Here is a 13,673-nt window from a genome sequence, read left to right on the forward strand (position 1 = left end):
TTTGTCACCGTACTGCGCAAGAAATACGCCAATGAAAGTCTATGGAAGCGTGAAAAATACGGATTACACACGGACAAGCAGTGTGACTTGCGAGAAATACGCAGCGCTGTTAGAGAGAAAAGCCGGCAATTCAGTGCGGTGTACAGTAAAATCACACTGACAGCTTACAGTCCAATAGGTAGAATAAATGTGTACACATAGAATAGGTGTATATATATATATATATGTCAGTGAGACACATATATGTATATATATTAATATTTATTCCAGCGCTATACAGCTTGAAAGCCGGTAATTCAATTACCGGCTTTTTCTTTCTCCTTCCTAAAACCCGACATGATTTGAGACATGGTTTACATACAGTAAACCATGTCTTCTCTCCATTTTTTTTGCAGATTCCACACTACTAATGTCAGTAGAGTGTATCTGCAAAATTTGGCCGTTCTAGCTCTTAAAATAAAGGGTTAAATGGCGGAAAAAATTGGCGTGGGCTCCCGCACAATTTTCTCCGCCAGAGTAGTAAAGCCAGTGACTGAGGGCAGATATTAATAGCCTGGAGAGGGTCCATGGTTATTGCCCCCCCCCCTGGCTAAAAATATCTGCCCCCAGCCACCCCAGAAAAGGCACATCTGGAAGATGCGCCTATTCTGGCACTTGGCCACTCTCTTCCCATTCCCGTGTAGCGGTGGGATATGGGGTAATGAAGGGTTAATGCCACCTTGCTATTGTAAGGTGACATTAAGCCTAATTAATAATGGAGAGGCGTCAATTATGACACCTATCCATTATTAATCCAATTGTAGTAAAGGGTTAAATAAATCACAAACACATTATTTAAAATTATTTTAATGAAATAAAAACAATGGTTGTTGGAGTATTTTATTCTACGCCCAATCCAGTCACTGAAGACCCTCGTTCTGTGAAAGAAAAAACATAATAAACCAACAATATACTTACCCTCCGCAGATCTGTAACGTCCAACGATGTAAATCCTTCTGAAGGGGTTAAAACATTTTGCAGCAAGGAGCTTTGCTAATGCAATGCTACTCCTCGCTGCAAAACCCCGGGGAATGAGTCTAAATATAGATCAATGAGCTATATTTAGCTTCATTTGCGGTGAGGCGCCCTCTGCTGGATGTTCATAGATCGTGGGAACTTTCCTAGAAAGCCTGGGAGCTTTCTAGGTAAGTTCCCACGATCTATGAACATCCAGCAGAGGGCGCCTCACCGCAAATGAAGCTAAATATAGCTCATTGATCTATATTTAGACTCATTCCCCGGGGTTTTGCAGCGAGGAGTAGCATTGCATTAGCAAAGCTCCTTGCTGCAAAATGTTTTAACCCCTTCAGAAGGATTTACATCGTTGGACGTTACAGATCTGCGGAGGGTAAGTATATTGTTGGTTTATTATGTTTTTTTACTTACAGAACGAGGGTCTTCAGTGACTGGATTGGGCGTACAATAAAATACTCCAACAACCATTGTTTTTATTTCATTAAAATAATTTTAAATAATGTGTTTGTGTTTTATTTAACCCTTTACTACAATTGGATTAATAATGGATAGGTGTCATAATTGACGCCTCTCCATTATTAATTAGGCTTAATGTCACCTTACAATAGCAAGGTGGCATTAACCCTTCATTACCCCATATCCCACCGCTACACGGGAATGGGAAGAGAGTGGCCAAGTGCCAGAATAGGCGCATCTTCCAGATGTGCCTTTTCTGGGGTGGCTGGGGGCAGATATTTTTAGCCAGGGGGGGGGCCAATAACCATGGACCCTCTCCAGGCTATTAATATCTGCCCTCAGTCACTGGCTTTACTACTCTGGCGGAGAAAATTGCGCGGGAGCCCACGCCAATTTTTTCCGCCATTTAACCCTTTATTTTAAGAGCTGAGAAAAAATAGTAATATATATACATATATGTGTCTACTGACATATATATATATATATATATATATATATATATATATATATATATATATATATATATAGACAGTATATATATATATATTTTTTTCTTTTTGGGACACATGGATCATTTCTATAGCGGTATGTTGGTTTTGCAAGCCTGCGAGAAAACCACGCAGTACGGATGCCATACGGATTACATACGGAGGATGCCATGCGCAAAAAACGCTGACACACCCTGCCTACGGAGGAGCTACGGACCACTATTTTCGGGACATTTCAGCGTATTACGGCCGTAATATACGGACCGTATTTTCATACGCTGAGTGTGAAGCCGGCCTAAGGGTACCGTCACACTAAGCGACGCTGCAGCGATACCGACAACGATGTCGATCGCTGCAGCGTCGCTGGAGAGCTGTCACACAGACAGCTCTCCAGCGACCAACGATGCCGAAGTCCCCGGGTAACCAGGGTAAACATCGGGTTACTAAGCGCAGGGCCACGCTTAGTAACCCGATGTTTACCCTGGTTACCGTTGTAAATGTAAAAAAACAAACACTACATACTTACATTCTCGGTGTCTGGTCATGTCCCTCGCCTTCAGCTTCCAGCACTGACTGTGAGCGCCGGCTGTAAAGTACAGCGGTGACGTCACCGCTGTGCTGTGCTTTACGGCTGGCCGGCGCTCACCAGTCAGTGCGGGAAGCTGAAGGCGAGGGACATGACCAGACACCGGGAATGTAAGTATGTAGTGTTTGTTTTTTTACATTTACAACGGTAACCAGGGTAAACATCGGGTTACTAAGCGCGGCCCTGCGCTTAGTAACCTGATGTTTACCCTGGTTACCAGTGAAGACATCGCTGAATCGGCGTCACATACGCCGATTCAGCGATGTCAGCGGGAGATCCAGCGACAATATAAAGTGCTGGACTTTCCCCAGCGACCAACGATCTCCCAGCAGGGGCCTGATCGTTGGTCGCTGTCACACATAACGATTTAGTTAACGATATCGTTGCTACGTCACAAAAAGCAACGATATCGTTAACGATATCGTTATGTGTGACGGTACCCTAACACAGACAGGATCTGCCATGTAAGGTGTGGGCTCAGCTCCTGAGCCCGCTCCATAGGCAGGTAGCTAGCATTGGATATACTAGTATGTCCAATGTGGGTAAGTGGAAAAGTTATTTTTAAACATACTGTAAAATGGCCGCCAGACATGTCCTCGAGGGGAGATATGTATCATTGAGGTTGGTAGCCTCAGTGATGTAAACCTAGAAAAACAGGTTCCAGCACTTATAGTGCTGACAGAGTTAATAGGACTTTTCAAGCCGGGGTTACGAGCAGTCAGAGGGATGGGTGGGATTCGCTGCTCACATATTCCCACCCTGGGGTGTGGAACGGCAGATAAAAAGGAGACCAGTTGTCTCATTCAGTGACTGAGAGTGAAGGTGAGATGTTTTCCTATGTCAAGTCTCCTGCCAGAGTCTTTTGTGCTTGACGTTACACTGTACGGGCGAACTGGATCAACAGTTATGTGCCACTGTACTTGTAATATTTTTGCTTTCTTTACACTCAAGGACCATTATGATGTATTTACTGCATGGTTTATGAAGTTTGAATAAACCTGCCTGGACAATGTTTAAGAAATTGCTTCCCATGTATACCTCAAGCGCTGCTGAATGAACAGAAACTGGAAACTGTATGTCATGGCAGCTGTAGCAGTGCAAGTACGGTCTGAAACCATGGAGAAGCTAGTCAAGCAACTGGTTCAAGCTAACATGCAGCAGCAGCAAGCCAAGCAGGAGACAAATAAACTGTTGATAAGCAGTTTCAGCTACAGCCTCAACAGATACAGCAGCAGCAGCAACAACAGCAACAACAGCAGCAGTAGTACATGATATTCCTAGCAGAGGCCGTATGTTTCAGGGAAGTCACTCCGCCCCCTAGCCAAAGTGATGAGACCCAGGCAAGAAAGTCGGTAAGGGGGCGCTACAAAAGATGACCCTGGGTGGTGATGTTGAGGCACTTTTTACCGTTTTCGCAGAACGGGAGAAACTGCTTCCGGAGCAGTGGGTGGAGGTTCTGGCGCCATACCCAACAGGGAAGCAAAGTCCAGCTGATACTTGATGCTATAAGAAAGGCAGGGTTTTCCGTAAACCTGAAGAAATGTGCTATGGGGATGGAGGAAGCCAAACACTTGGGCTATGTCACAGGCAGGGGTTAAATCAAGCCCCCCAAAAATAAAGTTAACGCTATCCAGAGTTGGCCACAACCTCTTTCAAAGAAACAGGTCAGCGCTTTCCTGGGCATCGTGGTTTATCCCTAACCTGGCCATGATAGCCGACCCTCTGACAGACGTCTGTAAAGGTACAAAAATTGACTATGCCTAGGTGGTCTTCAGAAGCGGAGACAGCCTTCCAGGAACTGAAGCTAGCCTTTGTAAACAGCCAGTGTTGCTGGCACCAGAGTTCTCCAAGGAGTTTGTGGTCCAGATGAACACATAAGAGGTTGGCCTGAGTGCTGTCTTGTCTCATGACTTGAACGGGGAAGATCACCCAATAATGTGCCTGAGTCGGAAGCTGTCTTCCTGTGAGAAGAACTACTCCATACTGGAGAAAGAATGTTCGGCCATCAAGTGGGTATTGAACACTCTAATATACTAGGAAGTTCAGGTTAGTGTCAGACCATACACTGCTGAGCTGAATGCAGGAGAAGGGGAACAACGCCTGAGTGACAAGGTGGTTCTTAGCACTTCAGGATTTTAGCTTGCATGTAGAGCATAGGTCCGTGAAACTACATTACAATGCTGACACTCTGTCGAGGGTCCATTGTTTGACTGGCTTTGCGCAGTGGAGTGGAGGTATGTAAAATGTCTGCCAGACGAGTCCTTGGGGGGACATATGTATCAACAAGGTAGGTAGCCTCAGTAATGTGGGACCAGAAAAGAAGACTACAGCATGTATATTGCTGATAGAGTTGCCAAGTGAATAAAAAACTTTACAATACGTATTCATACACATTTTATAATGAATTACCTTAACAGCCAGACCGTAAATATCTGTGCCGATGGTGCCACCAGTTGGAATAGAATTTGGAACAGACACTGTGCTTGTCCCGGAGATGTAGATGTAAGACATCGGTATCTTAAATTCCCTGCTCGCAATCTGGTATAGCAGTAAACATAGTTTTAGATAGTATGGAATGGTGAAGTCATGGCACTAAATATAACGTATTACAAGTGCATTATTTGCCTTTTAGCATATATTACCGTATATTATATTGCATTCCAATTCCTATTTCTAAACCACACATCTACACTCAGGCTTGGAAATCACAATAATAAGATATTAGAAAGAAATAAAAATTGCTTCAAGTGACTTTCATTTATAGCCTGCAGACAACCCTGTCTGAACTTTAGCATTTATTCTTTCATGGTTTGTTACATGGATTCAATTCATTTAGAGCACACAGAGGCTGCCATGTATCATATGATATTCCGATATTACTGTGATAAAAAGGTTGAATCACTTCTACGGTTATTTTACATAATTTATTAAGTGCTAAAAGTTTTCCAAGTAAAATAGTAAATCACTATCATAAGATCTGAAATTCCGATTACAGTATATCATTGACAAAAGTTTCAACTGAGAGTCATGACTTCCCTGCATGCTTTGCGAGTACATAATAAAGTGTACCTAAAATTAAAAAATTACCAAGAATTATTAAAGGGAACCTGTCACTGGGTTTTCTCATAATAAATACACATAAAGTCCCACACCCCCTCTGCATAGCCAAAAAAGCTTTTTATTATCCCCCCATAAAGCGCGGTTCAGTTGCAGGTCTTGCTTCAATGACTTCCTCTCTCCTCGCAATCCCACTACTTTATGTGGATGATGCATTCTATGTCATCCACACAGTATTCCCAATCGCGCTCCTGCACAGTCATACCTGCCGAAAGCAGAGCAAAGTACTGAAATGCGCATGCGCCAGCTTTACGTTCAGGTTATCGGTGCCCCTTGACCTCTCCTGGCACATGCGCATTACATAGAGAGGAGGTGCCGAAGCAAGACTAGTGACTCCCATCGGACCGGACTGCGCCATATAGCTGGAGTAATAAAATGCATTTTTGGGCTATGCAGAGGGGTTGGGAACTTCTATACAGCTTACTAGACTGCTATAAAAGAGGCATTAAAGGCGGTGGCCGTAGTTTATATTGGGAAAACTTGGTGATAGGTTCCATTTAAATACAACAGCTTACAATATTCACTTCATGGTATGTAGTGCTATTTACAAACTTATAGCTATACCTGCATAACCTTTGTGTGGAGGCCTTGCCCTAATTCCACTCCTCCATGACTTACAAGGACTTTTCCATCTCTGTAGATATGAACCAAAGCTGAAGCCTGTGGATAGGAAAACAGTGGGTGAGAAATATGTATTGTGAGCAAGTCAGTAAATGTATATTCAGGAGGCATTAATCTTAATCGCACACATTGTACACCAATATCTGCCCATCACCTGGACCGACTTAGGGCTACAGAGAAAACCAGGACATTAAGGGAAGTATGTGACATACTACTAAGCCTGCTTATCATTCCATAAATATCCAGGCCAGAAAACAGGACCAACCAAAGCCAGAATCAAAATTATGCTTGGCTACACATATTTTACATTTTCTTATGTCTCAACCAGCTTGTCCTTGGCTATACTTCCTGACTAGGCCCAGAATGACGACATTGGCACCATTGGCACAAAAGTCTACACGGAGCTGAATACTAGCTGTTTGCCTATATTAGTGAGGCGGCAGTGAGAGGAGGGCACAGTTGATAAGAAGGATTCTTGGCCCTGCAGGAGGATGGAACAAAATGAAGGAGCAGTCTAGGAGGGAAGCACGGTAATGAAGAAAGCAGGTGAATAAAGTAAATAGAAGAAGAGGCAGTTAAATAGACAGGGAAAGGAAGGTGAATCGGAAATGAGAGCTAGTGCCCCATAGGAGAGGATCTGGAGGTTTAATACAATGTGGCAAGATGAATCCAAAAAGAAATGGGTAAGGAAGAGGCAAAGACGAGCTGGGCCAGGGGGCAGGGGTGAGCTGGGCCAAAGGGTAGGAGTGTAAGTGCACCAAACCAATCCCCTAGTGCACGTTTAAGGATGTGTTATCGAATAATGTAGGCAGTTTGTTCCCAGGTGTCCCACAGGGCCTTTGGCAGGCCAAGCTGACCACCATCTACACGATTTTTACAGCATCCAGTAGCAATCTAAATCTGCCAAAACAGTGCCACATTCCCAGCTTTTATTAGTTTCCTGCACCACCTGCCCAGGCAAAATACACAAGGATCTGACAAAAGTTTGGTATTAACCCTGCTGTTGTCTTCGGTCAAAAACAACCGACCTTGAACTTCAATATTCTTTAAAATATTCAAGATGCGGCTCTGAAACCTGTGGCCGACCGACCCAACCTCATTTAAGTCAATCAACCACAAGTTTCAGAACCGCATCTTGAACACCCCAAAAAATACCAAAGTTCAAAATAGGTCTCCCCAGACCGAAGACAACAGCAGGGTTAACTCCCTATTCAATGGTATCTGTGCTCTCAGGATGCAGATATCTCTGAAGTTGTGATGACAGAGGAAGGAGAGGAGGTCCACTGGATCTCTCGACTCCAGGGCCCCATAGTGGCTGCATGGACTGCCAGTATGGGTGATATGCCCCTGGAGATACCAATGACTTACCTGCAATGAAGGCAGGCACTGGGCGCACAGTGTGCATTGTAATTGTAGTGATAGTGAGTTGTGTAATACAATGTAGGCACCTTGTGTGTAATTTGTGAGGAAGTGTGTATCATATTTACAGTATTTTGCGTTGTGGCTAATGTATGAGTGACATTTGAATCATGTCATGCATGTCTTGCATTAAATAGGAGAGTAATGTATGTGCATCATCGGTCTAATGTGTGAGTTACATAAGTATCATGTATCAAATGTGTGATCTAAGGCAGCATGTTTCTCCTTATTGAGAGTGCTAAACCAGTGTAGGGAGACTTATAGGCCATACATTGCTGTTCTGGGAATTAAAAATGCAAATAGACTCTTGAGAGAGGATGAAAAATAATCATATTTAAGGATGACAGCAGGAAGCCTAATTCCACCTATTGGATGTAGCAATCCTAAAAGTAAATATTGATGCTTTAACAAGCCCCGTATCAAAAGTTCCTCCCTATCTGTATTTTAACTGTTCATGTGAGTTTGGTTTTAACTATTTTTTGTGTTTTTATTATATATTATATAGGTTCCATTTTCCTTAAATGCATTATTTTGACTTCATTTGGACCCTATCATCCCCCCAAAAAAATATATGCAAAGATTGACACCTTGTGAAGAGGAATGACACATCTGACCCGTAGGACGACGAATGGGATTCATTACTGATCACTTCTCATCGTGGATGTTCCTTATGATGACATAATACCTGCATTACATATTCATATGCAGATTGACTATTACTTCAAATATGTGGGGTAGATATAGGCTCTCGCAGTCTCTTGCTGTGGTGCGCGTGTGCGCGCTAGCTCTCTGGGGTTGTCCCCTCTCATCCGGTAGCATCCTGATGTGGGCGCGACTGGGACTAGCTTGTGCCGGCTCGTGCTCAGGGTCGGATATGTCCGGGCGGGGGTGGGTTAACTCGGACAGCGGCGTGCGCATGCGCCATACTTACACAGCATAGGATTTAGCGATATCATGTGATCATCACATGACACGTTTCCATGGATATTTAAGGTCCTACAGGTAATTGAAACCACACTTCCCCTTAAGAAAGCGAGGCTGACAGCGGCGAAACATGCGTTGGGGTGCGTGCAGTGGTCTTCCCAGCACCAGGTGAGACATGGTCTCCTGTTGTTCCTGTCCTTAGGTCCACGGAGTTGGGCACAAATTATGGTTGCATGCCTTATTCAAACTGGTGTACCTAGATATGGAATCCCCTCAGGTTGTCACTAATGAGGGAGTATGGTATAAAAATGAGGGTTACCACTAACGAGAGTTATACGTTTTTGGATACTATATAGGACTTTCTTTTGTCTGCACCTTAAATATTATATTGATATCATGACACACTAATTTTTGTGCTGTAGACCTTTAACATCAGGTGTCTTTTGTTTGTTAGCACTTTCATTACCTGGTATGTGCTTATTTTTAAACTGTTTGTATTGGTATAAATAAAGTTTGTTCACTTTTTATACAAAACTTCCATTTGATCTCTGGAGTTTTATACACTTAGAATACTGTGTACAGTTCTGGTCTCCGGTGCATAAGAAAGACATAGATGAACTAAAGCGGGTGCAGAGAAGAGCGACCAAGGTTATTAGAGGACTGGGGGGTCTGCAATACCAAGATAGGTTATTACACTTGGGGCTATTTAGTTTGGAATAATGAAGGCTAAGGGGTGATCTTATTACAATGTATAAATAAAGGAGGGGACAGTACAAAGACCTTTCTAATGATTTCTTTGCTCTTAGACCTGAGACGGGGACAAGGGGGCATCCTCTACATCTGGAGGAAAGAAGGTTTAATCATAATAATAGACGTGGATTCTTTACTGTAAGAGCAGTGAGACTATGGAACTTTCTGCCGTATGATGTTGTTATGAGTGATTCATTACTAAAATTTAAGAAGGGACTGGATGCCTTTATTAGAAAGTATAATATTACCGGTTATTTACACTAGATTCCTTGATAGGGTGTTGGTCCAGTGAACTAGTCTGATTGCCGCATGTGGAGTCGGGAAGGAATTTTTCTCCCCAATGTGGAGCTTAGTGTTTGCCACATGGGTTTTTTTTGCCTTCCTCTGGATCAACATGTTAGGGCCAGTGGCATAACTACAAAGTTATGGGCCCCGGTGCGAACTTTCAAATGGGCCCCCCTCCTGCCAAAATATTTTCCACCCAAATCCACATCCTGCTGATGATCCTGCCCCATCTACCTCCACATTCTGCCCCACCTGACTCCACATTCTGCCCCATCTGACTCCACATTCTGCCCCATCTGTCTCAACATTCTGCCCCATCTGTCTCCACATTCTGACCCATCTGTCTCCACATTCTGAGCCATCTACCTCCACATTCTGCCCCATCTGTCTCCACATTCTGCCCCATCTGACTCCACATTCTACCCCATCTGACTCCACATTCTGTCCCATCTGACTCCACATTCTGCCCCATCTGACTCCACATTCTGCCTCATCTGTCTCCACATTCTGCCCCATCTGTCTCCACATTCTACCCATCTGTCTCCACATTCTGCCCCATCTGTCTCCACATTCTGACCCATCTGTCTCCACATTCTGCCCCATCTGACTCCACATTCTGCCCCATCTGACTCCACATTCTGCCCCATCTGACTCCACATTCTGCCCTATTTGACTCCACACTCTGCCCATCTGAACACACATTCTGCCCTATCTGAATATACATCTCACCAGAACAGCAGGAACCGGAAATCTGTTGCTGGCTGATACCAGAGAACACGAGCTGCACACAAACAGGACTGAGCTGCTGCTGAGAGCTGGAGGACCTGTGGTGACGTCATCGTCATGTGATCAGGAGGCAGAGCTGATAAATGATGAAGGACCTATGATAATGGTGATGTCACCACAGGTCCTTCAGCCCTTCCTTTCTAACAGTTCAGGTGTCGGCTGCTGAGTTGATGTGTGCGCCCGGCAGGTCAGGTGGAGGGCAGGTCTGTCTTTTGCAGTGCGGGAGGAATCACCTGCACGGCAACAGTTTTTAGCTTTTTGCTGGTGTCGGCATGCATCTGACCTGCCGGGCCCCTGACTCCCCCGGGCCCGGTCGCAGTGGCCACTGCTGCGACCGTGGTAGTTACGCCCCTGGTTAGGGCATGTTAGGTTAGGATATGGGTTGAACTAAATGGACTTAAAAGCTATGTTACTATGTAAGTTCTCTATCTTCCTGCTGGAGTCGCACCCAGTCATCTCGAGGCTGTCCCAGTGCTTGTTCTCCCGACGCCTCTCCGATCTGTCCTTGCATCGCTGCCAAAGACCTGGCAAGGCATCGGGAACCCAGGAATCTCTCCTGTCTCCAGCTATTCATCCCGATTGCGTCCAGGTCGCTCATACGTCACTCTTGACAGAGCATCAGCATGTGTATTCTCGGTTCCTTTCCAGTATTCGATCTTGTATTGATACTTTGCCATGCGGGCCACCTATCTTTGCTCCAACTCCCCCAGTTTTGCATTTTCTAGGTGGGCTAGGGGGTTGTTATCGGTGCGCACTAAGACTTTGGACCCTGACAGGTATTCAGCTAATTTCTCGGTCATCGCACACTAACGCCAGCAATTCCAGTTTGAAAGAGCTATAATTATCCGGGTTACGTTCTGAGTCGTGGAGGGAGCGGCTTGTGTAGGCAATCACTCGCTGCTTCCCATCCTGCATTTGTGACAGCACAACCCCTAAATCACGTAGGCTTCCATCGATGTGAGGGACGAAGTACTGGGAGAAGTCTGCAAAGGCCAATATTGGTGCTTCAGTCAAGGCCATCTTTAAAGGGACTCTGTCACCTGAATTTGGCGGGACTGGTTTTGGGTCATATGGGCGGAGTTTTCGGGTGTTTGATTCACCCTTTCCTTACCCGCTGGCTGCATGCTGGCTGCAATATTGGATTGAAGTTCATTCTCTGTCCTCCATAGTACACGCCTGCGCAAAGCAATCTTGCCTTGTGCAGCCATGTACTATGGAGGACAGAGAATGAACTTCAATCCAATATTGCAGCCAGCATGCAGCCAGCGGGTAAGGAAAGGGTGAATCAAACACCCGAAAACTCCGCCCATATGACCCAAAACCAGTCCCGCCAAATTCAGGTGACAGGTTCCCTTTAAGGCTTGAAAGGCTTCTTCCTGGCTATCTCCCGACTGCATGGTCCGATTCTTTGCACCAGACGGCACTCCTTTAAGTAACTCCAGCAGTGGATTAGCAATTCGAGTGAAGTTTTTCACAAACCTTTGATAGTACCCGGTAAGCCCCAGAATGGCCGAACGTCCTTCACCATCTTCGGGGGTGGGTCAGTCATGAACTGCCGCTATCTTCTGCTGTGCAAGTCTCACACCCTCAGTGTACACGACGTGTCCCAGGTATTCAATTTGCTTGTGGAAAAGGTGACATTTTTGTGGCTTCACTTTCAGGTCGTGCTTCTGTAACCAGCTCAACACTTGCTCCAACCATCGGAGATGTTCTTCAAAGGTGGCTGCATAGACAATAATGTCATCCAGACAGATGAGGGTAGCCTCAAAGTTCGGATCTCCCAAACATCTCTCCATCAGTCGCTGAAACGTCCCAGGAGCATTAGTCAGGCCGAAAGGCATCCGATTGAATTCAAATAATTCCATGGGCAGTATGAATGCTGTCTTCAGCTGGTCATGCTCAGCCATGGGCATCTGCCAATATCCACTGGCCATATCTAGGGACGAGAAGTACCTCGCTTTTCCCAAGGCGGACAACGACTCCTCAATTCTTGGTAGAGGGTGCGATTCCCGCACTGTACAGGCATTCAGTCGCCTATAGTTGACACAAAAACACAGGGTTTCTTCTGTTTTTCGAACTAGAATGATGGGAGCTGCCCACGAGCTCTGACTCTCCCGTATGACTCCACTCTGCAGCATATGTGCCAATATTTCTTTTACTTCCTGGTACATCTGAGGCGGGATCTGCCGATATGTCTCATGGATCGGTGCGGCACTGCCTGTGGGTATCTCGTGGGTTATGGCTGTGGTGCACCCAAAGTCATCGTTATGACGGGCGAAGACGTCTTGGTAGTGCTCCAGCACAGCTTGCACCTGTTGCACCTGTTGTGGTGAGAGTACCATCAGTTCAGCCCACATCTGCTCCAAGATTCAACTCCCTTCCTTCATACTTCCAGATGGATGCTCTGGGAACATGGTAACGGCTACGGTCCAAGGATCTCCTTGTTTCACTGCTAACTGAATGGCCTCTGGTTGTATTAGTTCTTCTGGCAGGTCCAGCACCTGTGCCACTTCACTCTTGGGCGAGAGCGTAAGATTGTCCTCCCCGAGGTTGACACATCGCACCACTACGTTACCGTCATGAACAATAGCTAATGTCCGGGCAATGAGGAGCCTTGTGGGTATTTGGTCTATTAACATTGACTTTTTCTGGACTTCCACTCCTTTGAGGGTCGTACAAGCTCATACGGGGGTGGCAGCATGAGCACAGTCTGACCAGGCGGCAGAACAAGATTAGCACCGGCCAGAACCATCACCTTTCCCAAAACTTTTCCTTCACTTGATGTTTCTTGGGCCAGGGCAACCCGTATCAGTTGTTGAAACACCTTCCGCTGGATGGTGCGGGGGCTTTATCGATCTAGGAAAGTGTCTGGTGACTCGTTAATCAGGAGAGTCCCGAGTTCTTTCAGCACATTATTATTATTTATTATTATAGCGCCATTTATTCCATGGTGCTTTACATGTGAGGAGGGGTATACAAAATAAAAACAAGTACAATAGTCTTAAACAATACAAGTCACGACTGGTATAGGAGGAGAGAGGACCCTTCCCGTAAGGGCTCACAATCTAGAAGGGATGGGTGAGGATACAGTAGGTGAGGGTAGAACTGGTCGTGCAGCGGTTTGGTCGATCGGTAGTTACTGCAGGTTGTAGGCTTGTTGGAAGAGGTAGGTCTTCAACTTCATTTTGAAGGTTTTGATGGTAGGTGAGAGTCTGATATGTTGTGGT

The 13,673-nt window shown here is 45.3% G+C and overlaps 1 protein-coding gene across 2 annotated transcripts in view; it reads right to left on the reverse strand.

The window, feature by feature from the left end:
• LOC138644800 (aldehyde oxidase 1-like) overlaps nucleotides 1-13,673 on the reverse strand; it is a 252,342-nt gene that overhangs the window by 37,552 nt on the left and 201,117 nt on the right. For both annotated transcript variants that reach the window (XM_069733618.1, XM_069733619.1), the window contains 2 exons: nucleotides 6,226-6,321; nucleotides 4,954-5,082 (listed from right to left, as the gene is read on the reverse strand). In XM_069733618.1, the coding sequence (XP_069589719.1) occupies nucleotides 4,954-5,082; nucleotides 6,226-6,321 (225 nt within the window). The remainder of the gene's footprint in view (nucleotides 1-4,953; nucleotides 5,083-6,225; nucleotides 6,322-13,673) is intronic.

This window comes from Ranitomeya imitator, chromosome 7, assembly GCF_032444005.1.
Source record: "Ranitomeya imitator isolate aRanImi1 chromosome 7, aRanImi1.pri, whole genome shotgun sequence".
NCBI classification, from domain to species: domain Eukaryota; kingdom Metazoa; phylum Chordata; class Amphibia; order Anura; family Dendrobatidae; genus Ranitomeya; species Ranitomeya imitator.